The 22,964-nt window shown below is 52.0% G+C and overlaps 3 protein-coding genes across 4 annotated transcripts; 1 reads left to right on the plus strand and 2 right to left on the minus strand.

The window, feature by feature from the left end:
* Window positions 1-353: 353 nt before the first annotated feature.
* On the minus strand, window positions 354-3,730 carry PSMB8 (proteasome 20S subunit beta 8). Its single transcript, XM_081519875.1, has 6 exons — window positions 3,561-3,730; window positions 2,658-2,805; window positions 2,388-2,499; window positions 1,484-1,613; window positions 916-1,120; window positions 354-676 (listed from the first exon to the last, which is right to left on the minus strand). Exons 1-6 carry the CDS (start codon window positions 3,705-3,707, stop codon window positions 588-590), a joined length of 831 nt encoding a protein of 276 aa, XP_081376001.1. The 5' UTR covers window positions 3,708-3,730; the 3' UTR covers window positions 354-587.
* Window positions 3,731-4,907: 1,177 nt separating this feature from the next.
* On the minus strand, window positions 4,908-14,166 carry TAP1 (transporter 1, ATP binding cassette subfamily B member). Of its 2 annotated transcripts, XR_014062045.1 has the most exons (12): window positions 13,487-14,166; window positions 12,937-13,051; window positions 12,663-12,793; window positions 11,500-11,705; window positions 9,776-9,973; window positions 8,810-8,938; window positions 8,461-8,649; window positions 7,449-7,622; window positions 7,054-7,216; window positions 6,657-6,793; window positions 6,086-6,384; window positions 4,908-5,520 (listed from the first exon to the last, which is right to left on the minus strand). XR_014062045.1 is itself a non-coding variant. In XM_081519874.1 (11 exons), exons 1-11 carry the CDS (start codon window positions 14,082-14,084, stop codon window positions 5,308-5,310), a joined length of 2,253 nt encoding a protein of 750 aa, XP_081376000.1. In that variant the 5' UTR covers window positions 14,085-14,166; the 3' UTR covers window positions 4,908-5,307. The 2 variants fall into 2 exon arrangements, 1 of the variants encoding a protein (XP_081376000.1); XM_081519874.1 differs by lacking the exon at window positions 6,086-6,384.
* Window positions 14,167-14,654: 488 nt separating this feature from the next.
* Window positions 14,655-21,208, plus strand: PSMB9 (proteasome 20S subunit beta 9). The gene is made up of 6 exons (XM_081519876.1): window positions 14,655-14,747; window positions 16,658-16,725; window positions 18,849-18,980; window positions 19,636-19,765; window positions 20,010-20,151; window positions 21,028-21,208. Exons 1-6 carry the CDS (start codon window positions 14,688-14,690, stop codon window positions 21,153-21,155), a joined length of 660 nt encoding a protein of 219 aa, XP_081376002.1. The 5' UTR covers window positions 14,655-14,687; the 3' UTR covers window positions 21,156-21,208.
* Window positions 21,209-22,964: the final 1,756 nt, after the last annotated feature.

The following is a 22,964-nucleotide window of genomic DNA, read 5'->3' on the forward strand; positions in this document are numbered from 1 at the left end:
AGTCAAACCCGCACACGTGTGAGGAGGAATCTTGTCCCTCCTATTCTAACGAAGTCAAAAACAGCTGTTCTCAGTACCCTACACCAACATATCCAAACCATCAACAACCAATCTCACAGGAGCCTCCTGGTTGTGAGCCCGTAGAAAGGACCTAACCTCGGTTAAACTGCACATAGGAGTCCACGGACCACACTGAGGCTTGGAGAAATGAGAGCGGAAGCCCAGGAGAAATATTTGGTGAGGCCCCATTTCTTAGGCAGGGGTTTCTCTCTTCTCAGGAAAAATCTGTCTCTCTTTCCTGTCCCCTCCTCCCAACCACCCCAGCCCTGAGCCCACAGCCACAACACACAGGCTTTTATAACCGTTTTCCTTTATTGTGCTTAGTGGGGCATCCAGAAGGTTGGGGTAGGGGTGACGTTCGTTGAGACAGAGACTACACAAAGGGATAAACTCTGTGCTGCCTTCCAGTGGCCACTGGTTCTCCGTCTCTGAGCCAGGTCAGGCCTCTTTCTCCCAGAGTGCGATCTGGCCCAGGTCCCTGAGTCAGCCAGGCTTCCCCAGAGGAGGCCCGCGGGTCACCGCCACCATTACTGACTGGCCTCCCGGTACTGGTGCATCAGGTCACTGACGTCTGTACTTTCCACTTTCACCCAGCCGTCCTCCTTCATGTGGTACACTGCGGGCAGACGAGAAAGAACACGGAGTCACGCTCCCCTCAGCGAGACCCTGCTAACGCTGTTACGTCGAAGGCAACAACAGCAACACACACTCTCAAAGCCCTGATTACAGGGACTTTAGCGCCCCTCTTCCAGCTCTGAAAACCTGCTCTCTGCCACCCTGCCTCCCCCATATCTCCCGATCTCAACCCTCCTTCCCCCCACCCCAGGGACAGAGAGGGGCACTTTGATCTCTTACTATTGACAACGCCTCCAGAATAGCTGTCTCGGTGGGTGGCATGAACAATTGCCCTTCGGCCCAGGTCGTAGGCCTCTTCAATACTAAGGTCAGGTCGATAGCCACTATCCATGACCCCATAGGCATGGGAGTTCCCACTACCAGTGGAGAACATATTTCCCGAGAGTCGAGTCCCTTTGTCATTCACATAGTAGAGTCCAGGACCCTATAGGAAGCAAGAAGGTTCCAGGTTGGAAGTTGTTGGTAACACCCAGATTCAAGTCTGAGCCACAAGAAGTGGACCAAAGACTACAGATAAGACCAGGAACATGGGAACTAGGAAAGCACTTTGGAAACACTCGTAGAATTTTGAGGAAGAAAAACAAACTTGGAATCAGCTATTTGATCCAAAGGGACAAGCTTATGAAACAATGGTCCACATCCAGACCCAGAAATTGCTGTTGAGTAACAGTTCTGCAACTAAGCATTCTCTGTGCCCTGCATCCTGTAGGGGAGGGGAGGGGAGCGTAAGGTGGGGAAACTTACCTCTCATCCACACGTGGGAATACGGAGCAGGGAGGGGACTCACCTTCTTGTCCCAGCCACAGATCATGCTGCCCATGGAGAGGCCCATGCCCCGGTACTGGCACATCATGTTGGAGAGCAGTTTGGAGGCCGCCGACACAGAGATACGCTCCCCATGCCGCAGATAGTACAGCCTAGGTGAGGACAGGACAGTCCAGGGAGAGAATTTACAAGGGGCAGAAGGGCAGCCCTCTGGGCGGGTCACTTGATGGGCAGAAAATGGCTGAAGAGATAAGCATCTAAAAGGAATGGTTCTGTAGGATCTAAGGATGGGCAAGATCTGGAATTTTTATAGAATTCTTTTCTTTTTTTAATTCTCTGGGCTCTTGGTACAGCATGTGGGATTTAGTTCTTAAACCAGGGATTGAACCCATGCTCCCCATGTTGGTGTGCAGAGTCTTAACCACTGGACTGCCAGGGAAGTCATCAAAATCACCTAGAGAAATCCAGGTAAATGATATCCCACCAGGGTTGATGGTCATTGCTAAATAATTAACAAATAACCTGGGCTTCCCCGATGGCTCAGATGGTAAAGAATCTGGCCGCATTGTAGGAGACGTGGGTTTGATCCCTGGGTTGGGAAGATCCCCTGGAGAAGGGGCTGGCAACCCACTCCAGTATTCTTGCCTGGAGAATCCCATGGACAGAGGAGCCTGGCAGATTACAGTTCATGAGGTCGCAAAGAGTCAGACAGGACTGAGCGATTAACACTTCCATTTTCAATCTGGCTTCTTGGCAGGAGCACAGGCTTGAGATTAGAGAAAAGGGTTTTTAATCACCAAAAGGCAGCTTTGTGAGATAGGACATTAGCACTAAGATGCTCTGTGAGTGTAGGGAGAATGGGGGAGGAGCAGTGATCTGCAAGATGCAGAACCCGGGCTTAGAAGAGAGTAAGAGGCCTGGCCTACCTGCACTCCTTGGCCAGCAGGCGCTCCCAGTACTGGCAGTCAGCCGCACAGCCAGACATGGTGCCGAGCAGGTAAGGGTTAATCTCAATCACCTTGTTCACCTTTAATGTGGCTGGAAGAAGATGGAGTTTGGGGAAAGGGTGGATGAGCCCACAGGTTTCCCTGAATGTCCTGAATCAACATCTGGCCCCCCTTGGTGCAGCTACTGGACTCCTGCTGAGAGGAGGGCCCAGCTCCCCAGATTTCGCCAGCCAGAACCCACACACTCACCAATGTAATTCCCAGCTGAGGCCCGAGAATCCACGGCCACAATCACCCCGTGCTGGAACTTGAAGGCCAGCGTGGTCGTGCCATGAGCCATCTTGATCTGCACGTTACTTTCTCCATTCCCACCCAGGGACCGGAAGAATTCAGTGGGCTGAGACAGAAGAAGCAGAGAAAGGGCCACTGCAAACTTCCGAAGCTGGATGCTCCAGGAAAGCAAATTTACAGGGCATGGGAGGGTGAAGATAGCCATACCACCAATAAATGAAGCAGCTAACAGCCCAGTTCTACAAGGAAATGATTGGGGAGAAGAAAAAGGAGAGGCCACGATGCCGACCTTTTCCATTTATCAGCACAACCAGAGATGAAAAAAAATGTTTTTAAGTTACCATAACTAAAGATTTTAAGGGTAACCATAATGATTTTCCATTCATAGGTCATTTGATCCTCAGGAAACACGTTTTATGAATTGCATCCCCATTTTACAGAAGAGAGGCCCAGGAGACCTAGGCTAGGGGACTTGACCGAGGCACGCAACAATATGAACGGCGGAGGCCAGGCCAACCGCTCAAGGTCATAGGTTTCCCAAGAGAGTGCACAGCCCCTGTATCACAGGGTCGCCCCATAAGGAAGACTCCGTGATCTGTGTGGGATGGAGAACAGCGATCCCACCCCCACCTCTAACTCTTTGTCCTGATCTGCATTTCCTAGCCCTCAGGCGGCCAGCCCCCAGGTCCCACGTGGCCTCTTCCCCAGCTCAAGCCCTCGACCCCGGACGGAGGAGGCTCTCCTAAAGGATGCCCCCCTGCGCGTTTCCCCGCTTCCGAACAGCCTCCAGGCAGCCCCTGCCTTAGACTGCGCAACCCCCGCCCCGCCTGCCTCCCACGGGATTTTTGTTGGAGCCCTGACCTGCATGCCCCGGGGGAGGGCGAGCTCCGGAGATCGCAGGGAGAAGCCGTAGTGGCTGGGGTCCGAGCGCTGCCGGATTCCCGCGAGGGGCTCAGCCCAGTCCCCCCGCTGCCCTCGGGGGGCTCCGCACACATCCAGCAGCGCCATGGCCGCCCAGCACCCGGAGATCTGGCGGCTCGCGGAGGAGGAAGTGAAAGCGAAAGCCCGAAGCCTTAAGGGGAGGGAACCAGAATGTTTTCCACGTCCCCCTGCCCTTTCCGAGGAGGCGTCCTGTGCGAGTCCGGGCACCGGGAGTGTTAGGTTGGGAAGAGGCTTCTCTGCTCCGCCCTCATGGAAATTGGGGAAACGAGGGTGACGGGCCGTTAGAAGAAAGGAAGAAAGACCAAGCGTCTTCGAAAGCCACCCCCCACCCCCCGGCGATGAGGTTACAGCGAAAGACACGGCCAGCCTGCGGCATCCTTCGGGGACAGTTATGGGGCGGGGTGGGGGGGCTCATAGCATCAAAAGCGCAGCCTCACCCCCGAACGGGCTCAACCTCAGCGAGAACCTGGGAGCAGTTTCAGCGGAAACGGGGGAAGGGGGGCGCCTAGGAGCCTCGTTTTATAAAAAGTAGAGGAGGGCTAGGAGTGCGTGGCGGCCCTGAGTCCCAGGACAGGTCCTGGGGCGACCGCCCGCCGAATATGCCTGCACGAGTGGGGACGGAGCGCCCAGGGGAAGGCGCAGCCCCAGACTTCTTCCGCCTGGTGCCTCCTAGGGCCTCTCCCAGTTCAACGGGCTCCCCAACCTGTAGCCACCCACAAGAAGTGCGCTTTCCGCCCCCAGCTCCTAGCATAATTCCTGCCGGACCAAGCACTCCGGAGCTCGCCTTTTCTAAACCCCGCCTCGCCTTGCAACCTGGTTCGGCCTCATCTGCCCAGCAACTGTTGACGTCACACGACCACGGCGCGCTCTGAGTGGAGGAGGTGTACTAGAGCGCCCCGCCCACTTCGCTGATGACCTCCGCAGGTTCCACCGCAGAGCGCGGTGAGCCCCGCTGCAAGGGACAGGCGCTGGCGAGAGGGATGAACTGCTTTCAGCCGTGCTCACCCTCCAGCCTCTTCCTCTAGGTTCTGAGGCACTGCTGCTGCTGGCGCTCTGGAGGACGCTGCATCCCTGTCTGGCTCACTCTTGGCGGAGCGGGCACAGGGGGCTGGAGAAGTGGAGGGAGCAACCACGGGAACAGAAAACTGGAGATGCCCCACTTCGGGCTGGGGATCACTGAGGATGCCGAAGGAGGGAAAGACCCGGCTCCCGAGAAGTGCGCTGCAAAGTCGGCGGGCCACTTGGGCCATTGAAAACATGAGAAACCACGGTACAAAACACCAATTTTATTATAAATATCAAGAAACTACAGTGTATTTATGGGCCAGCATCTGCCTGGGGTCGGACTGGAAAGAAGCCGACCTTCACTTTCTGTGTATTGTAAGTATTTCTCTTCATTGTCTGGGTGCTAGCCACAGCAACCCTGACTCCAAACCCAGTTACACAAGGAGTTAGCACCCTTGTTTTCAACCCTGAAATCTGCATCACCAAGAGGAGCTTAGAAAGCATAACACTCATGGCAAAATTTCAGGCATCACCTAGGGGGTTACGTTTCAGAAGCAGCTGCCCATGCTGCAGCTCTGGTAAGACTTCTGTTTTCAAACTCTCCACTATAGAGAGGAGGGAGTAAGGGAGGGAGACAGAGTCTGCGGGTCTGAGGAGTGTTTCATTCTGGAGCACCTGGCCCGCCAGGAGCCTGCACCATGGCCCAATAGCGTCCTTTATTTGTCACGAGCTGCTGGTGGGTTCCTGCCTCAACAATCGTGCCTCCTTCCAGAAAGAGGATGTGGTCAGCCTGCTCCACCGAACTGAGGCGCTGGGTGATGAAGAGCACTGACCGAGAGCCCCTCTCAGGGCTTTCATAGAGCAGCTGCTCCACCTGAGGAAAGACATCGACTCCGTCAGAGCTGAGGACCCCTCCTGGCTCAGGAAGACACCTGTGTTTCCAGAGCTGGGATAGACCTTGCCTCAATCAATACCACCACTGCCAATAACCCCAGAGTGAAGAGTCTCCCTCTGAGTGCTTCTCTGTCAAACCTATGATTTGTGAAGGGCTGTTTACATGAGGTGGCAACAGTGGAATAAAAGTAGAGAGTCCTAGGGTGAATGTGAATGTGAAGTCGCTCAGCCGTTGTCCGACTCTTTGCGACCCCATGGATTGTAACCTACCAGGCTTCTCTGTCCATGGGATTCCTAGGGTGAAACCCAAAACAAAAGAGGGGAGGGTACTGGAAAGTCTCTCCACCCTAATTTTTATATTCTTTTAAGGAAATGTAACTGAGTAAAGAGCATGAGCAGATGTTAAAGAGCAAAGAGTAAAGAGCAAATCAAGCAGATGTTAACTGGGGTCCAGGTTCTGCTACTCAACAGCTGCTCAACACTGAGCAGGTAACGCCACCTCTCTCAGTGTCCATGTGCTCACCATGTGCTCACCATGTGCTCACCTGTTGAATAAGGATGACAACACCCAGCTCACAAGCGTTCACGATGAGTAAGTGAGCGAGAGAGTACATGTGAAGGGCCATCCAGCATAGCTGGCACATAGTAAAAGTTCAATTCACATTAGCATTACAAGGATGGCCTTTTGCTCATGTTTGGCTTCACTGATTCAGGGTTGTAGTTCATCTCTTCTAACCGGTTTTAGGCATCTTGGGCTTCCCTGATGGCTCAGTGGGTAAAGAATCCACCCACAATGCAGGAGACACTGGAGACTCAGGTTCCATCCCTGGGTCAGGAAGATCCCCTGAAGGAGGAAATGGCAACCCACTCCAGTATTCTTGCCTGGGAAATTCCATGGACAGAGGAGCCTGGCAGGCTACAGTCCATGGGGTTGCAAAGAGTCGGATACGACTGAGCATTTGGCTCTAGGCACTAGGCCGCCTTGGAGAGAAGCTCATGGGAACTGAGAAGTGCAAGGACTGGTTTGGAAAATTTCCACATTAGTATAATGACAAAGGACGAGGGAAGGAAGGTGGCTTGGGTGGGAAATAGGCAATAAGAAGGTGACTGTCTCACCAGGGATTGGCTGTTTGCATCCAGGGCACTGGTAGCATCATCCAGGATGAGTACACGTGGTTTCCGGATCAGGGCTCGAGCCAAGGCCACTGCCTGTCGCTGACCCCCTGACAGCTGGCTCCCAGCCTCACCTACCTCTGCAGAGACAAGGGCCAAGGCGAGGGCTGGGTAAGCACACGTGCACACACACGCACACACAAGCCCTGATGGATGCCGCAGGGTAAGAAAGGTTCTGGGAAAGTAAAGGAGTTCTGAGGATATGAGCATGAAAGAGACACGAGAACAGGATCTTAACTTCAGACTGATGTCAGTGGGGTGGGAGGAGCTAAGGAATGAAGGCAAGACTACTGGGGTTCAGTGAAGGTAAAGATGTCTGGGGGGCGATGGGAGCAAGCACCTGTGTCGTAGCCTTCAGGGAGCTCAGAGATGAAACCATGGGCTCCGGACTCCACCGCAGCAGCTGTGATTTCCTCCATGGTCGGCTCCTGGACCAGACCATAGGCAATATTTTCTTTAAAGCTTCTTCCAAACAGCAGAGGCTCTTGTCCCACAGCAGCCACCTAGGACAAAATATGATGCAGAGTCATAGAACGAGGAACACAGGCGTGTGATCAACTAGAGACTGAAGGCTGAGCATCTCCATTGAGAGCCTATCACAAAGTGACACGGCCTCTCTGCTGACCACATGCCCACCTCCACCCAAGGTCTCCTAACTTCTGTTCAGAGTGCTCGGGGAGAAGGCTCTCCTGACTTGAGGCTCCCTGCCCTCCCCCATGCCATCTTCTTGCTCACCTGTCTGTGCAGGTAGCGGTGCTCATAATCGGGAAGGGGCGCCCCGTCCAGCAGCACCTGGCCCTCGGTGGGCTGGTACAGATTCTGCAGCAGTGCGGCCACTGTGCTCTTCCCAGACCCATTGGGCCCCACCAGCGCCGTCACCTCACCAGGACGCAGGGTGAACGTCAGCCCCTGGAAGCCGGAGAACCACACGCTAAGAGACAGGCGGAGGCCCCTAACCTTAAGCCCATGTATCATCCACTCATTACGTTGTCTCGTCTATGTCTTCCCCCAGAGGAGAAAGGAGAAAAGCAGCAGGGAAATATGGCAACTCCTCCCCTCCCGCACACAGAGACCCCTCCCCGTGGAGTAGAGATGAAAGACAAAGGCAGAACTTAAGCACCAAGAGCCACATGCTGGATCTCAGACACTGTGGGGAAAAAAGAAAAAATTATATTCAAAAGCACAGTTGGAAAGAAAAAGGAAATATGGAAGACTGGAGACACAAACTCGGCTTCGGTGATGCCTTACAGGAGAACCTTCTCCCTAAGAGCATCCATTCCCATTCTCCTTGGAAATCCGGACTATTCTTGAGTTTGGGGCAGCTTTTTGTTTATTTATGTATGTATTTGACTGTGCTGTGTCTTTACTGCTACGTGGGGACTGTCTCCAGTCGAAACAAGCAGGGGCTACTCTATTTGTGGTGCATGGACTTCTCACCGCGGTGCCATCTCGTTACAGAGCACAGGCTCCAGGGCACACGGTCTTAGTTGCCCCGTGGCGTGTGGGATCCTCCCGGACCAGGGGTCGAACCCATGCCCCCAGCATCGGCAGGCGGATTCTTAACCACTGGACCTCCAGGGAAATCCCTGGGGCAGTTTTAGGGGACAAATGCTGCTCATCTTTGCCTCTGAAGGGTGAGGGAGGGTCTATCTATACCTGGTGCTAAGCAGGCTGAAGGCAGGGAGACCATTTAGGATGACCGAGTTGAGAGGGAGGCTGGAGGAACGGAGGGATCTGTAGGTTGTACCTGCAGCACGGGGGCATCTAGACGGTTTGGGTAGGCAAAGGAGACATCCTGGAACTGGACGAGGCCGCGCAACGTTAAGGAAGCCAATGATCCACTGTTTGGGCAGTTAGGGACCCGGTCCAGGTATTCAAATATTTTCTCTGAAGAGCCCACAGCCTTCTGCACCCTGGGATATATGGACAGCAGCACCTGGAGAGGAGGTATGAATAGTGAGGGGACGCAGGAGGGACCCAGGGAGTTGCCAGGGTTATGGGATGTGAGGAGGGCGAAGAAGGGAAGGGAAGTGGCTTGGTTGGTGGTGGCACACGGGAAGGAAAAGCACTGGGGAGTGACCACGGAGGGACCTCACCTCAACAGCTATGGTGAACTGGATCTGGTACAGAATGAAGGTGACCAGGTGCCCACTGCTGACAGACCCACTCATCACCAGCTGCCCACCAAAATACAGGATTCCCACCTTCAGCAGCATCCCTGAGAGCTGTGGAGAGACCACAGAGAAGAAGGGACTGAAGCAGGAACATCAAGAACCAGAATCATTAATATCAAGGAGAGATCAAGTCGCTTTGCACCAAGTAACACATGGGGCTCAACAGAGATTAAAGAATGAATCACAGCAGCCCGTGGAGTCTCACTCAGGTGCACGGGATACAAGTCAACTACCATCATCACCGTCACCAGGAATGCCCTGTTTGAGGAGCATTCTGCTCTTCACAAGAGGCTTTCATGAGTGTAATGTCATCTAATATTCCTATCAAGAATCTTATAAACAAGGTTATGTCACTCTCATCTTTTAAAATAAGAAAATAAGTCTCAGAGAAGGTATGTGACTATTAATAGCCCATGGCTACAGAACTAATAAGTGGTAGCGTCAAGGCAGGAACTTCCGATCGCTGGTCTAATTCTCTGTCAATTACATCACAAGATGCCCCTCATCCTTGGCTTCTGCTAGTCCCCTGTCTCTCACGAGTACATCTGCAGAGTCCCAGCATGCAGCAGCCCAACAAAAGCTACCTGCCATTCCCCACGCTGCCCCATGAGGCAAGGAAAAGTCCTGGGAGTGGAAGACTGGGACTGGTGCTTTCCTATAAAGGGGGTCATGGAGATTCTGCGCACCATGGGGAAAAGAAGCCATGCAGCATGCCTAGAAAGAGGGAGGGGGTTAGGAGCACTAGGTCCCCCAGCCTCTGGTTGCTAGGACACAGACACTGAACCCACCCCTGCCCAGTGAAGGAAGAGTGTGGAGCAGGGTCAGGAGAAAGGCAATGATGACACATTTCAGGGACCAGGGGAGAGGCATGCACGCCCAGGTGCTCACAGTGCTGGTCCAGTGGTTGACTGCGTAGGCCAGGGCCTCCTTCCGGCTGAGCACCATCATCTCATGCAGCTTTTGCCTGAACTTCTGGGCCTCACCCTCTTCATTGGCAAAGCTCCGAACTGTAGGCATGGCTGACAGCACCTCGATGGCCATCTGGCTGGATTTTGCCAGAGATTCTTGTACCTGTTCTGCCAGCACCTGTGGAGATATGAACCAGAGATACCACATGGGGTTGGCAAACCACGAGGAATGCTAGGACCTGAATTATCCAATCAGAGGTTACAGGTGAGAGGCAGCAGAGGGATGAGAGAGAAAAGGACACAGCTCCTACCGCTCCCCACCGCCCCCCATGCTTCAGGCTCCTACTGCTCCCCACCGCCCCCCATGCCAAAGAGAAACAGAAAAGAGGGACATGCTTCAGAAGAACCATGGGGGCCATATTCCTGAGATCGGTGTCACATTCTTTTATTTTCTTTTATATTAGAGTACAGTTTATTTGGGGGGCTTCTGTGGTGGCTCAGTGGTAGAGAATCTACCTGCCAATTCAAGAGATACGGGTTTGATCCCTGGGTCGGGAAAATCCTCTAGAGAAGGAAATGGCAACCCACTCCAGTATTTTGCCTGGGAAACCTCATGGACAGAGGAGCCTGGTGGGCTACAGTCCAGGGCGGGGGTTGCAAAGAGTTGGACACGACTTAGCAACTAAACGTGGAGAAGGAAATGGCAACCCACACCAGTACCCTTGCCTGGAAAATTCTGTGGACAGAGGAGCCTGGTAGGCTACAGTCCATGGGGTCGCAAAGAGTTGGACATGACTGAGTGACTTCACTTAGCAACTAAACAACAACATAGCTGATTTACAACATTGTATTAGCTTCAGGAGTACAGCAAAGTGGGGTGTGTGTGTGTGTGTGTGTGTGTACATAGCTGATTTACAACATTGTATTAGCTTCAGGAGTACAGCAAAGTGGGGTGTGTGTGTGTGTGTGTGTGTGTGTGTGTGTGTGTGTGTGTGTGTGTGTGTGTGTGTGTGTGTGTGTGTGTGTGTGTGTGTGTGTGTGTGACTTTCCATGTGGCTCAGTGATTAAGAATCCGCCTGCCAATGCAAGATCTGGGTTCCATCCTTGGGTTGGGAAGATCCCCTGGAGAAGGCAATGGCAACCCAATATCTATTCTTTTTCAGATTCCTTTGCTATATATCATTACAGAGTATTAAGTAGAGTTCTCTGTGCTATCCAGTCGGTCATTACTGATTATCTATTTTATTAATATATATATAGTGAAGTTGCTCAGTCATGTCTGACTATTTGTGATCCTATGGACTGTAGGCTCCTCTATCCATGGGATTTTCCAGGCAAGAGTACTGGAGTGGGTTGCCATTTTCTTCTCCAGGGGATCTTCCCCACCAAGGGATCGAACCCAGGTCTCCCGCATTGTAGGTAGACGCTTTTACCGTCTGAGCCACCAGGGAAGTTACTATATATAGTAGTGCCTATATGTTAGTCCTAATCTCAGTGATCGTATTCTTAAAGACAGGTTGTGGGCAGACATTAGAATCACAGAGAACATGCGAACTGACACTGAGCAACCCAAGAACGTGGACAAATAGTCCCACAGAGATGAAGAGCCAGTGAAGGTGCCAGGAGGGAAACCAGACAGGCGGCGAGCCCACCAAGTCTGGGCGACAGGAGTCAGCGTAGGTTGAGACGACTCCCCAGACATACCTTGTGCCATTTCCCCAGCTTCTCGGGCAGAAGGAAAAGCAGGGGCAGGGCGACCAGGGTGACCACAGTGAGGCACGGGGAAACCCAGAGCATGAGCCCCAGGAGACACAGTCCCCGGACGAAGTACCACAGCAACAGGCTGAGATCCGAACCCAGAGACTCACTCACGGCGGACGTGTCATCTGTCACCCGCGACGTGATTTCACCTGTCCGGGGTTGGGGAGAAGAGGGTGGTGTGAATGAGACTCTCCGAGTGATGGGGCGGACAGGTGAGCCAGGGCGCCAGGGGAAGGGTTCTAAGAAGGCTGCGAAGACAAGGTCAGTGGTTAGGGAGACTTGGAACCTCAACACAAGGAGAAAGTGTTCCAGAGGAAAATACTAGCTAAAGACCTTCCAGTTAAAAAAAAAACAAAACGATGCCCTCGTGAATTTCCTTTTCCCTGACAGATTTCTGTTCTCTAAGAACTTTTATATCCAAGGTACAGGGGCAGGAAAAACTTAAGCAGATCATCTAACAGAGCTGCAGAGAAACAAAGTTGCTGTTAGACAGCAGTCCAGGAAACTGTAGCAAGCACTGGATTGGGAATCAAGAGAGGAGTTCTGTCTCCAAGTTCATCTCTATCCATACACATCTATGCAAGTGTTAGCATTTGGGGACGGGCCTCAGTTCCCTTCTCTGCAAAGCAAGGTGGTTGGACTCTGTGATCTCAAAATTTCAAGGTTTGAAATTCCAGTCATTTCTATCTAAACACACACAGAGGGATAAATCTGCGGGGCTTGGATGGAAACACTAGGCTTTTCTTAAATAAAAGGAGTATGTTTTGCTCTTGAGGTATGTTGAGAATAAAACATGACAATATTTATGTGTGAGAGACAGAAATCAAAGTTACAAGTAAAAGAGGATGTATGGGCTTCCCTGGTGGCTCAGATGGTAAAGAATCTCCCTGCAATGCAGGAGACCTGGGTTGGGAAGATCCCCTGGAGAAGGGAAGGGCCACCCACTCCAGTATTCTTGCCTAGAGAATTCCATGGACAGAGAGCCTGGTGGGCCACAGTCCATGGGGTCCCAAAGAGTCAGACGTGACTGAGAGACTAACAATTTAGTACTTTATGGGTATATAAACAGTAAGTGAATGGATAGTGAAAAGAGTTTCATGAGAAACCTGTTTGGTTCTTTTGAAAAAACTCTGTCTCCTGGCGCAGGACGGCCTGAAACACCTCTTCCTGCAGATGGCTGTGCATGCGGCCCATGGTACTGTTGTAGATTCCATCAGCTGTGAACTCCAGCACTGCGCTGCGGGGAGACAAGAGAAGGGGGGCCGGCCGCGGTCAGGAGGTCCCCCAGAAGTTCACCCTGGACGGCAGCCCCAACTTCCAGCTCCCCCTTTCTCCGAATCCCCTGCCCCCCAGCCTTCCAGTTAACTTCAGGGCCCAGACCTGGCTACGGTGAGGACCGACATGAGAGTTACGTTCCGAGTGAAGGCAGCGCCTGTCTCATCTTGTACAATCCAGTCGGTGAGCCGGCCAGTGAAGAAGGGAATGGCCATCTCCCCTGGGGAGGGGAAAAAAGAGCAAGTCTAAGCGGGTCAGCTCTCACCAGACCCTGGCCCACCGGCCTTCCACCTTTATTCATTCTCCTGCAGGGCAGTGGCAGGAAGATACCATATCCACCTACATGGGGCCCCACCAGACCTTTAGAGGTTTAATGAGGAAGCCTAGCGGTCGCAGGATGGGCTTCCCCAGAAAAGCCCTTGTCCACGGTGGCCAGTGAAGCAACAACACGCCGGGCAGCCCTGGAGTCGAGGACCCCTGACGATTACCCAGTCAGGACCTTCCCGCTCCACTGGCGTGATCAAGACCTGAGCTGGGTCCCCTTCCCCTCACCCACATTTCCAAGAACCCACACCAATCGATCTCACTGACCATGCCCCTCGATTCCTACCCAGCCCTCCAGTCCCGTCCCCCTTCCCGTTGCACCCCTCCTTACCGAGACAGGAGAGGAACACCAGGGCCAGAATGAGCTGCACGTGGCTTTTCTCCGGACCCAGGAAGACTAGAAGCCGGCTCACCGCCAGGCCAAAAGGCCCGCGAGCTCCTTGCACCCAGAGGCTCCTGATCTTATACCACAGGGTGGCCGCGGGCAGTGCCGCCCAGTAGCTGAGAGCGAAGGCGTCCAGGCGACTTCCCCAGTGCAGGAGCCCGGCGCTGTCCGCGTCCCCGGGGGCTCGCCAGGAGACCAACTCTCGGAACAAGGCGAGTCCCGGCAGGGCCAAGCCCAGCGCCGCCGCCAGCGGCTCCAAAACAGCCAGCCACCCCCGGACACGCGTGCTTTCCCTCCGGATGCCCAGCGCGGCCCCGACGACGCTGCGGGCCCCCAACCACAGCAGCGCCCAGCGGCCCAGGCCGGCCACCCAGACCCGGAGCAGCGGCAGCGCAGGGGGCACCAGCCGCGAGGCCACTCGGGGCATCGCCGGCCGGAGCAGCGTCCAGTCGGCGAGGAGCAGCAGCGCCGTCCCCAACCATGCGACGGCGGCGCGGGGGAGGCGCGGGCGGCCGCAGGGAGCGGGGGACCCCGGGCGAGCCATGGGCGCGCACGGCCCCGGCTCTCGCTGTCCCCGACGGGGTGCTGTCGGAGTCCGAGCCCCGGGCCGGAGCCGGGACCGCTGCGGGGAGGGGCCGGAGCGAGCCGGGGAGGGGCCGGGGCGGGGCCTCGGAAAATCCCGGGAGCCGGCGCTGCCCAGAAGCGGGCGGTTTAGGGGAAAGAGAAAACGAAAGCGGCCCGGCTTCCCAGGCCCGGCCCCTGCGGAGGCGGCCGGTCCAGAGCACCGGCGGGGAGCGCGCTGACCTCAGATCCGAGGCTGACCTCCTGCATCGCCCACTTGCGCCCCGCCTCGCGTGCCACCGCCTCCTGCGGCGGCCGCGCTGCCCAGGACTTTCTGGCCCCGGGTCTGCAGGCGGGGCTCGTGCGTCATCCGTCTCCGGGCAGATCCGCTGGCCCCGGTCTCCTGCGTCATCTGTCTCCGGGCAGACCCGCTACGCGCAGGTTAGCGCCGGGCCGCCAGGCGCGGCGACGCGCGCTCGAGCGCCCCCTGGCGGGCGCTGCGCGGGGGCGGAGCCTCGGGCAGCGCGCCGCGCGCGGTCCCAGGTCGGAAACCAGAGCCCCGAGCGGCGAGCCTCGCGGAGCCGGGATGCTGCGGACCGGAGCCCCTACCGGGGACTTGCCCCGGGCCGGAGAAGTCCACACCGGGGTATGAGTCTGGAGCGTTAGCGGAGGGACGGAGGGACGGGCGGACCCTGGAAGCGCCACAGGGTGAACTCGGAGACTCTCAAGAGGGAGGAGACCGCTTGCAGCAGCCAGGGCGCGCATCCCAAAAGGAACACGGGCGTCTCTGTGCAGAAGCGGGGTGCTCGGGGGTCCGCCAAGGGGCTGGGCGCGGGGCCCGTCGGGGAAGGGGTGCCTGGGCTCCGAGCTGGAAGCGTTGAGGGGAAGCTGCCCTAGAGCGCTTTCGCTTTCACTCTGGACTAGAGACAGGGGCTGCTTAAGTGAAGGGGGAGAGCTGGGAGGTTGCGCAGACGTGAGGACACGGGGCCCCGAGTGAACAGGACGGCACTTGGGAGCGTGTGGGCGCTGACCGGGAAGGAACGCGCCCCACAGACCTTTGATGGACTCGCGCCTGGGAACTCACGGCCCCGGCACTGCTCACCGGGCTTCCCCGTGAGCTGGCGGTGCCAGTGCCCAGCCTGGTCCAGGAAGGCAGCTACTTGGCCCGGGTGCGCCGCGCTCCCCTCCCCGTGTCTTCCTCACCCACCTCCACAACCTGCTGGAGGACTTTTGCCCAGGCCGGGTCCCCGCGGGGCTGGGGGCAGCCCTTGGCTGGCTGGCTTCTGCTCTTTGGCGACTGCCACCCCTCTCTGCTCTGGGCAGCCTTGTTATCACCGAGTAACCTCTCGGGTGGGGTTACCCCTGATCTCTGGTCCGCTCTTCACGATGAATCCGTGTGTGAAAATGAGCACTCCGGCCAGTATCCCCGGAGGCCAGAGCGACTTATGAAGCCCTGAGGAATATAGCAGTGAAACCATTCATAAATTAGAAACTCTTCTCCTCACCACCAGATGAACAGTGGAAAGTAAGAAGTACAAGTCAGAACAAACCCTGGGAGTTGGACGGGGCTTTTAGTCCTGTATGACCTTGGGCAAGTCACTTGCCTTCTGTATGATGCAGTTTCATTTGGAGGATCTTTAAGATTTAAAAAAAAAAAACAATGTGGCTTTATTCTCCTTCACTCTTCCTTAATTCTTTTCTTGACCTGGAAAAGGCAGCTAAAACTCCCCAATCAAATCCTCTCTTGGTACAGATCTCTTCTCCTGGCTATTTACTCTTTTAAAGAAAAAACAAAATTATTTTTTAGCCATGCCACATGGCATGTGGGATCTTGGTTCCTTGACCAGGGATCAAACCCATGCCCCCTGTAAAGGAAGCACAGTCTTAACCACTGGACCACCAGGGAAGTCCCCAGCTGTTTACCCCTTGATCAGAAATCCTTAAATGAGACCTTTATTTTAAATTGTCCCATGTGTTTCTTGATATTTTCCTCCTTCCTTGACACGTGGCCATGGTAACCACTGATCTCTGAGATGTTTTCCCTTGTTCAGTAAACTGATTAAGGGGAGAGTGGGGTGGATGATTCTGGGCTAATAAAAAGGCTGAGCTTGTTTCCCAAGGTCACGGTCACTTGCTGTGTGGCAAGATCTGCAGCACGTCTGTGCACATGTGCACACAACAAGCGCATGCAGAGGTCATTCATTTGTGGGGCTGCGTCATCAGGGCCTGGAAGTGCTCCCCTGAGCCCTTCACTCAGAGGGAGCACTTATGCCCCTGGGAGCTTCATCCCACCTCTCTCTTCACAGCAAAAAGAATTTTAAGGATGCTATTCTTTCTATGTGATAACACCGGCCAGACTGTGACATTCCCTTGCAGCCAGGAAAGACAATAGACGAAATGGAAAGAAAAAAAATCCCATCCTGGGAGTCGACTCTGGCCTAAATTACCAGATAACCTTGAGCCAGCCGCTTCCCCTCTCTGAGTATGTTTCCTTATCTAATATGAAGGGGTCAAGGCTTTTCCTGCTCTGACGTTCTATCCTCTGTGTCTCTGCAGACAACCATCATGGCAGTAGAGTTTGATGGGGGCGTCGTGGTGGGATCAGATTCCCGGGTGTCTGCAGGGTGAGTACCAGTGACCCTGGGTACTTTCGGAAGGAAGCTCATGGCGCCCAAAGCACATTTTTAGTCATTCATAAAGAGACTGGCAAACTGAAGCTCTGGAGAAACTGAGTGAACCTTTCAGAAAGGCCACGATAATAAGATATTGGGTGAGGGTTTGGGTCTCTGAACTCACGGAGAAGAATCTGAGGCCTGAATGCTAACGTGGCCTGTCCCAGGGGGTCATTGAATGGGGTCTGAAAAGTTTAGGAAATAGGGATTTCAGAGGCCTTCCTTCCATCTGTGTTTAGAGATGGAAAAGGTGGTTCTGCTGAGCAGATATCCTGGTTTCTGATCCATTGTGTGAACTAAGTTGGTCTTTCTCCTTTTTGGCCAGTTTCCCCACATACAAGAAAAGTACACAGGGTTAGATCAACATTACTTACTTTATGTGCCATAGAACACATAACTTCCTCAAGATGGTTGATAACAAAGAAAAATTAGGGGAAGATTCTTCTTAATTTATTGTAGAATTTTTGTTTTATTATAAAATCTAAGTCTGATTTTGATCATTACTTGCAGTGTTTCATATGTCTGAGACAACTTTTTCCTTCCTGCTTTAATCCAGGCATTAAATTTCATGTACTCTGAAGCCATTCTATTGTCAAAAGAACATCAGAAATTTTAGCAACTCGCTGTATGATCCTGCAATCCCATTCCTGGGCATATATCCAGGCAAAACTGTAATTCAAACAGATACCTGCACCCTTATGTTCATAGCAGTACACATGTTCTTTGTCCACTCCTCTGTTGATGGACATGTAGGTTGCTTCCATGTCCTGGCTATTGTAAATAATGCAGTGAACACTGAGGTGCATATGTCTTTTTGAATTACAGTTTTCTCCAGATATACGCCCAGGAGTGGGATTTCTGGGTGATAGGGTAGTTCTATGTTTAGATTTTTTTTTTTTTTATGTTTAGATTTTTAAGGAAGCTCCATACTGTTCTCCATAGTGACTGTACCAATTTACATTCCTATCAACAGCGTAACAGGGTTCCCTTTTCTCCATACCTTCCCCAGCATTTATTGTTTGTAGATTTTTTTTATGATGGCCATTCTGATCAGTGTGAGATGATACTTCTTTGTAGTTTTTATTTTTACAAACAAAAACAGAAACAGACTCACAGATGTAGAGAACAGACCTGTGGTTGCAAAGATGGGAGAAGATGTGGTTGCAAAAAGGAGAAGGACTGGGAGTCTAGGATTAGCAGATGCAAACTGTTAGATACAGAACAGATAAAGCATTTCCCTAATAATTAGTGCTTGAGTATCTTTTCATGTGCTTTTTGGCCATCTGTATGTCTTCTTTGGAGAAATGTCTATTTAGATCTTACACCCATTTTTTGATTGGATTATTTGTTTCTTGATATTCAGCTGAATAAGCTGTTTGTATATTTTGGAGATTAATCCCTTGTTGGTTGCTTCATTTGCAAATATTTTCTCTCATTCTGAGGATTGTCTTTATACTAAATTTAAAAAAAGGATTGGATATCTGTATATAATTCACTTTGCCATACACCTGCAAGTAACACAACAGTGTAAATCAACTATACTCCAATAAAAACTTTTTAAACATGTGATATATATATATATCACAATGGACTATTACTCAGTCCTGAAAAAGAATGAAATGATGCCATTTGCAGCAATGTGGATGGACCTGGAGATGATCAAATTAGGCATAGTCAGACATACAAAGACAGCTACCATATGGTATCAATTATATGTGGAATCAACAAATGAACATGGCTGCAAAACAGAAACAGTCTCACAGACACAGAGAACAGACCTGTGGTTGCCGAGGTGGGAGCGGGGAGGAGGACTGGGAGTCTGGGATCAGCAGATGCAGTTATATACAGAATGGATACACAACAGGATCCTACCATGTAGCACAGGGAACTTATTCAAAATCCTGTGATAAACCATAATAGAAAAAGAATATAAAAAAAAAGAGTATATATGTATAACTGAATCACTTTGCTGTACAGTAGAAATTAACACAACACTTCAAATCAACTAAACTTAAATTTTGTTTTTGAAAAATTGGCAACTCTGACGCTGATGACTTTGGACTCCTTGCTGACAGGGAAGCGGTGGTGAACCGGGTGTTTGACAAGCTCTCCCCCCTGCACCAGCGCATCTACTGCGCTCTCTCCGGCTCAGCTGCTGACGCTCAGGCCATAGCGGACATGGCCGCCTACCAGCTGGAGCTCCACGGGTATGAAACAGTCCAGGCCGCCTAGAGTCCCCCCACTCAGCAAACGCCAACACTGTGTCCTAATCCAGAGGCGCTACCGTGGAAAATGAAAACTTCTTGCTTTGCCTTCAGCTTTCATTTCTCTTTGAACTGGCACTTGAATCTCTCGAAGCTGGTTTCTGCATCTGTAAAGCAGAGATAACTAATAGTACCTCCCCTACCTCACCAGATAGTTATTTCCAAAACCAAAATATATGAGTAAAAGTGATTTGAACACTGCAAATCACTCTCCTAATATAAATAGCGAGGAAGAAGATAGTGAGGACATAGCCCACCATGGTATCAGGTGGTGACCGTGTGGGAACCAAGGCATGGGGCAGAAGTGACGCTTATCTGCTAAACCCATATGGGCAGGGCTCTGGCAGTCAGGAGACATGTCACTGGAGACCAGGGGGCGGGAGGGACAGAAAAAAGGAGGGAGAACAATTAACAATTGAAACCTTCTTCCTAGGGGGTAATATGAGACTCTGGTTCTCCCGCACCAGTGGGAGGGGAGCTGGGGTCTGAATCCTTGCAGCTAGTTTTTAGGGGTCACCTGGCAGAGATGAGGGTGATGGTCTAGGAGGGTGGACCTCCAGGAAAGCATATCGCCACCTATTCCTAACCCTTCCTTCAGGATGGAACTGGAGGAACCCCCGCTCGTTCTGGCTGCTGCGAACGTGGTGAGGAACATCACCTATAAATATCGAGAGGACCTGTCTGCACACCTCATGGTAGCTGGCTGGGACCAACGCGAAGGGGGCCAGGTGAGTCTCTCCCAGCATCTCCCTTCCTCGGAGTTCCCCTCTCCCCCAGAGAGAGAGATGGAGGTCATATGGCATTCCAGCCTTGAGTTCCAAAGACACTGCCCCTAAAAGCATAGGACGGTCTCAAAGGAGAAGGGTATGAGGTGCTGGGGCTTCACTGCAGGGTGTGGAGACCACCTGCCTGTCTCATGGCTGAGCAGAGGCTGGAGGCTCCCAGAGTCTGACCGGAGGATGCCTCCCCCAGGTGTACGGGACCATGAGCGGGATGCTGATTCGACAGCCCTTTGCCATCGGTGGCTCTGGGAGCACCTACATCTACGGTTATGTGGATGCAGCGTATAAACCAGACATGTCCCCAGAGGAGTGCAGACGCTTCACCACGAATGGTAATACGCAAGCGGGAGGGCACCTGGGGCGGTGTTACACATGGTAAGGACGTCGAGTGTGAGAACGAGAAAGACGTGGATGACCATCTAATGAAATGTCCAAATGGGACACCTTTGAGAGTGAAAGAGGGCAAAGGCTAAACTAGGTGGGCTTTCAGGACAAAGCTCAGACGGTCAAGAGTCCGCCTGCAATGCAGGAGACTTGGGTTCGATCCCTAGGTTGGAAAGATCCCCTGCAGAAGGGAATGGCTATCCACTCCAGTATTCTTGCCTGGAGAATTCCATGGACAGAGGAGCCTGGCGGGCTACAGTCCATGGGGTTGCAAGGAGTCAGACACAACTGAGGGACTGATGGACTTCAGAACAAAAGGCATAAACCAAGACTGTTCTGTGAACAGTAAAAAAAGATCTAGGGTGACCACAGGAAACCAGTTGTGTGCTTGGGCCAGCCCATAAGAGCCAGTTGTTACATACTCAAGGATTTGGGAGCTGCTTGTCTATCTACTTGTTACAAAGTCAATCATGGTGGGAGTATTGAGACCATGGACATCACATGAGGACCTTTGTATTTTTTTAAGTTGGTTGACCACCACTAAATATGCATCTCTAGGAGATGTGTTCTGAAGTCTGCATGTAGTAGTAAACATATGGACAGAAGGGAAGGGAAACCATTTTTTAAAAATATTTCTTTATCTGGCTGCACGAGGCCTTAGTTGAAGCATGTGGGATCTAGTTGCTTTACCAGAAATGGATCCCAGGCCCCCTGCACTGGAAGTGCAGGGTCTTAGCCACCAGACCACCAAGGAGGTCCCATGGGATGCAACTTCTGCAGCTAAGCCACTCTCACTTCCTCTCTCCACCTGGCACCCTCCACAGCAATCGCCCTGGCCATGAAGCGGGATGGCTCCAGCGGGGGCGTCATCTACCTGGCCACCATCACAAGCGCTGGGGTGGACCATCGCGTCATCCTGGGCGACGAGCTGCCGAAATTCTATGACGAGTGAATCTCCTTCCTTGGACTCTCCTTTATTTTGTAATAAACTTTCTGGAACCAGAAGCTGGTATGGTCAGTGTACACTCAGAAAGGTGAAGCTTGGGAAGGGGGCTTCTGCCCACCCACATACTAGCATATCTTTTGTATTCTTTTGTCCTCACCTCTAAAACATCTTTCCCAGAGGAGAGAGTGGGGGAGCAGATGAGAATCAGGGGTACATGACAGATCTCAGGTAACTAAGACAGCTACACGCCTGAGAGTTAGCTAGGAGCACCAGCCAGCTCACATGGAAAAGGATTCCTCTCATAATGAGTTCATTCACATTAGAGGCCAAAACATGATAAATACTTAAATATTTGGGGAGGGGGACTTGTGAGTTTCAAAGAATACTAACAATAACCCAAAAGCAAAATTTATTGAAGTGAGCATTGGCTACATGCCTATAAACGTTTTATCTCTTAGAACCTAAACCAAAAAACCTTAGGTATTCAGTTCAGTTCACTTCAGTTCAGTTGCTCAGTCATGTCTGACTCTTTGTGACCCCATGAATCGCAGCATGCCAGGCCTCCCTATTCATTACCAACTCCCAGAGTCTACCCAAACCCATGTCCATCGAGTCAGTGATGCCATCCAGCCATCTCATCCTCTGTCGTCCCCTTCTCCTCCTGCCCCCAATCCTTCCCAGCATTAGGGTCTTTTCCAATGAGTCAACTCTTCACATCAGGTGGGCAAAGTATTGGAGTTTCAGCTTCAACATCAGTCCTTCCAATGAACACCCAGGACTGATCTCCTTTAGGATGGACAGGTTGGATCTCCTTGCAGTCCAAGGGACTCTCAAGAGTCTTATCCAGCACCACAGTTCAAAAGCATCAATTCTTCGGTGCTCAGCGTCCTTCACAGTCCAACTCTCACATCGATACATGACCACTGGAAAAACAATAGCCTTGACTAGACGGACCTTTGTTGGCAAAGTAATGTCTCTGCTTTTAAATATGCTATCTAGGTTGGTCATAACCTTCCTTCCAAGGAGTAAGTGTCTTTTAATTTCATGGCTGCAATCACCATCTGCAGTGATTTTAGAGCCCCCCAAAATAAAGTCTGCCACTGTTTCCACTGTTACCCCATCTATTTCCCATGAAGTGATGGGACCAAATGCCATGATCTTAGTTCTCTGAATGTTGAGCTTTAAGTCAACTTTTTCACTCTCCTCTTTCACTTTCATCAAGAGGCTCTTTAGTTCTTCTTCACTTTCTGCCATAAGGGTGGTGTCATCTGCATATCTGAGGTTATTGATATTTCTCCCGGCAATCTGGATTCCAGCTTGTGTTTCTTCCAGCCCAGCGTTTCTCATGATGTACTCTGCATATAAGTTAAATAAGCAGGGTGACAATATACAGCCTTGACGTGCTCCTTTTCCTATTTGGAACCAGTCTGTTGTTCCATGTCCAGTACTAACTGTTGCTTCCTGACCTGCATACAGGTTTCTCAAGAGACAGGTCATGTGGTCTGGTATTCCCATCTCTTTCAAAATTTTCCACAGTTTATTGTGATCCACACAGTCAAAGGCTTTGGCATAGTCAATAAAGCAGAAATAGATGTTTTTTCTGGAACTCTCTTGCTTTTTCAATGATCTAGCAGATGTTGGCAATTTGATCTCTGGTTCTTCTGCCTTTTCGAAAACCAGCTTGAACATCTGGAAGTTCACGGTTCACGTATTGCTGAAGCCTGGCTTGGAGAATTTTGAGCATTACTTTACTTGTGTGTGAGATGAGTGCAATTGTGCGGTAGTTTGAGCATTCTTTGGCATTGCCTTTCTTTG

The sequence above is a fragment of the Giraffa tippelskirchi genome, chromosome 8 (genome assembly GCF_054371585.1).
Source record: "Giraffa tippelskirchi isolate mGirTip1 chromosome 8, T2T-mGirTip1v1.2.pri, whole genome shotgun sequence".
Classification (NCBI taxonomy): Eukaryota; Metazoa; Chordata; class Mammalia; order Artiodactyla; family Giraffidae; genus Giraffa; species Giraffa tippelskirchi.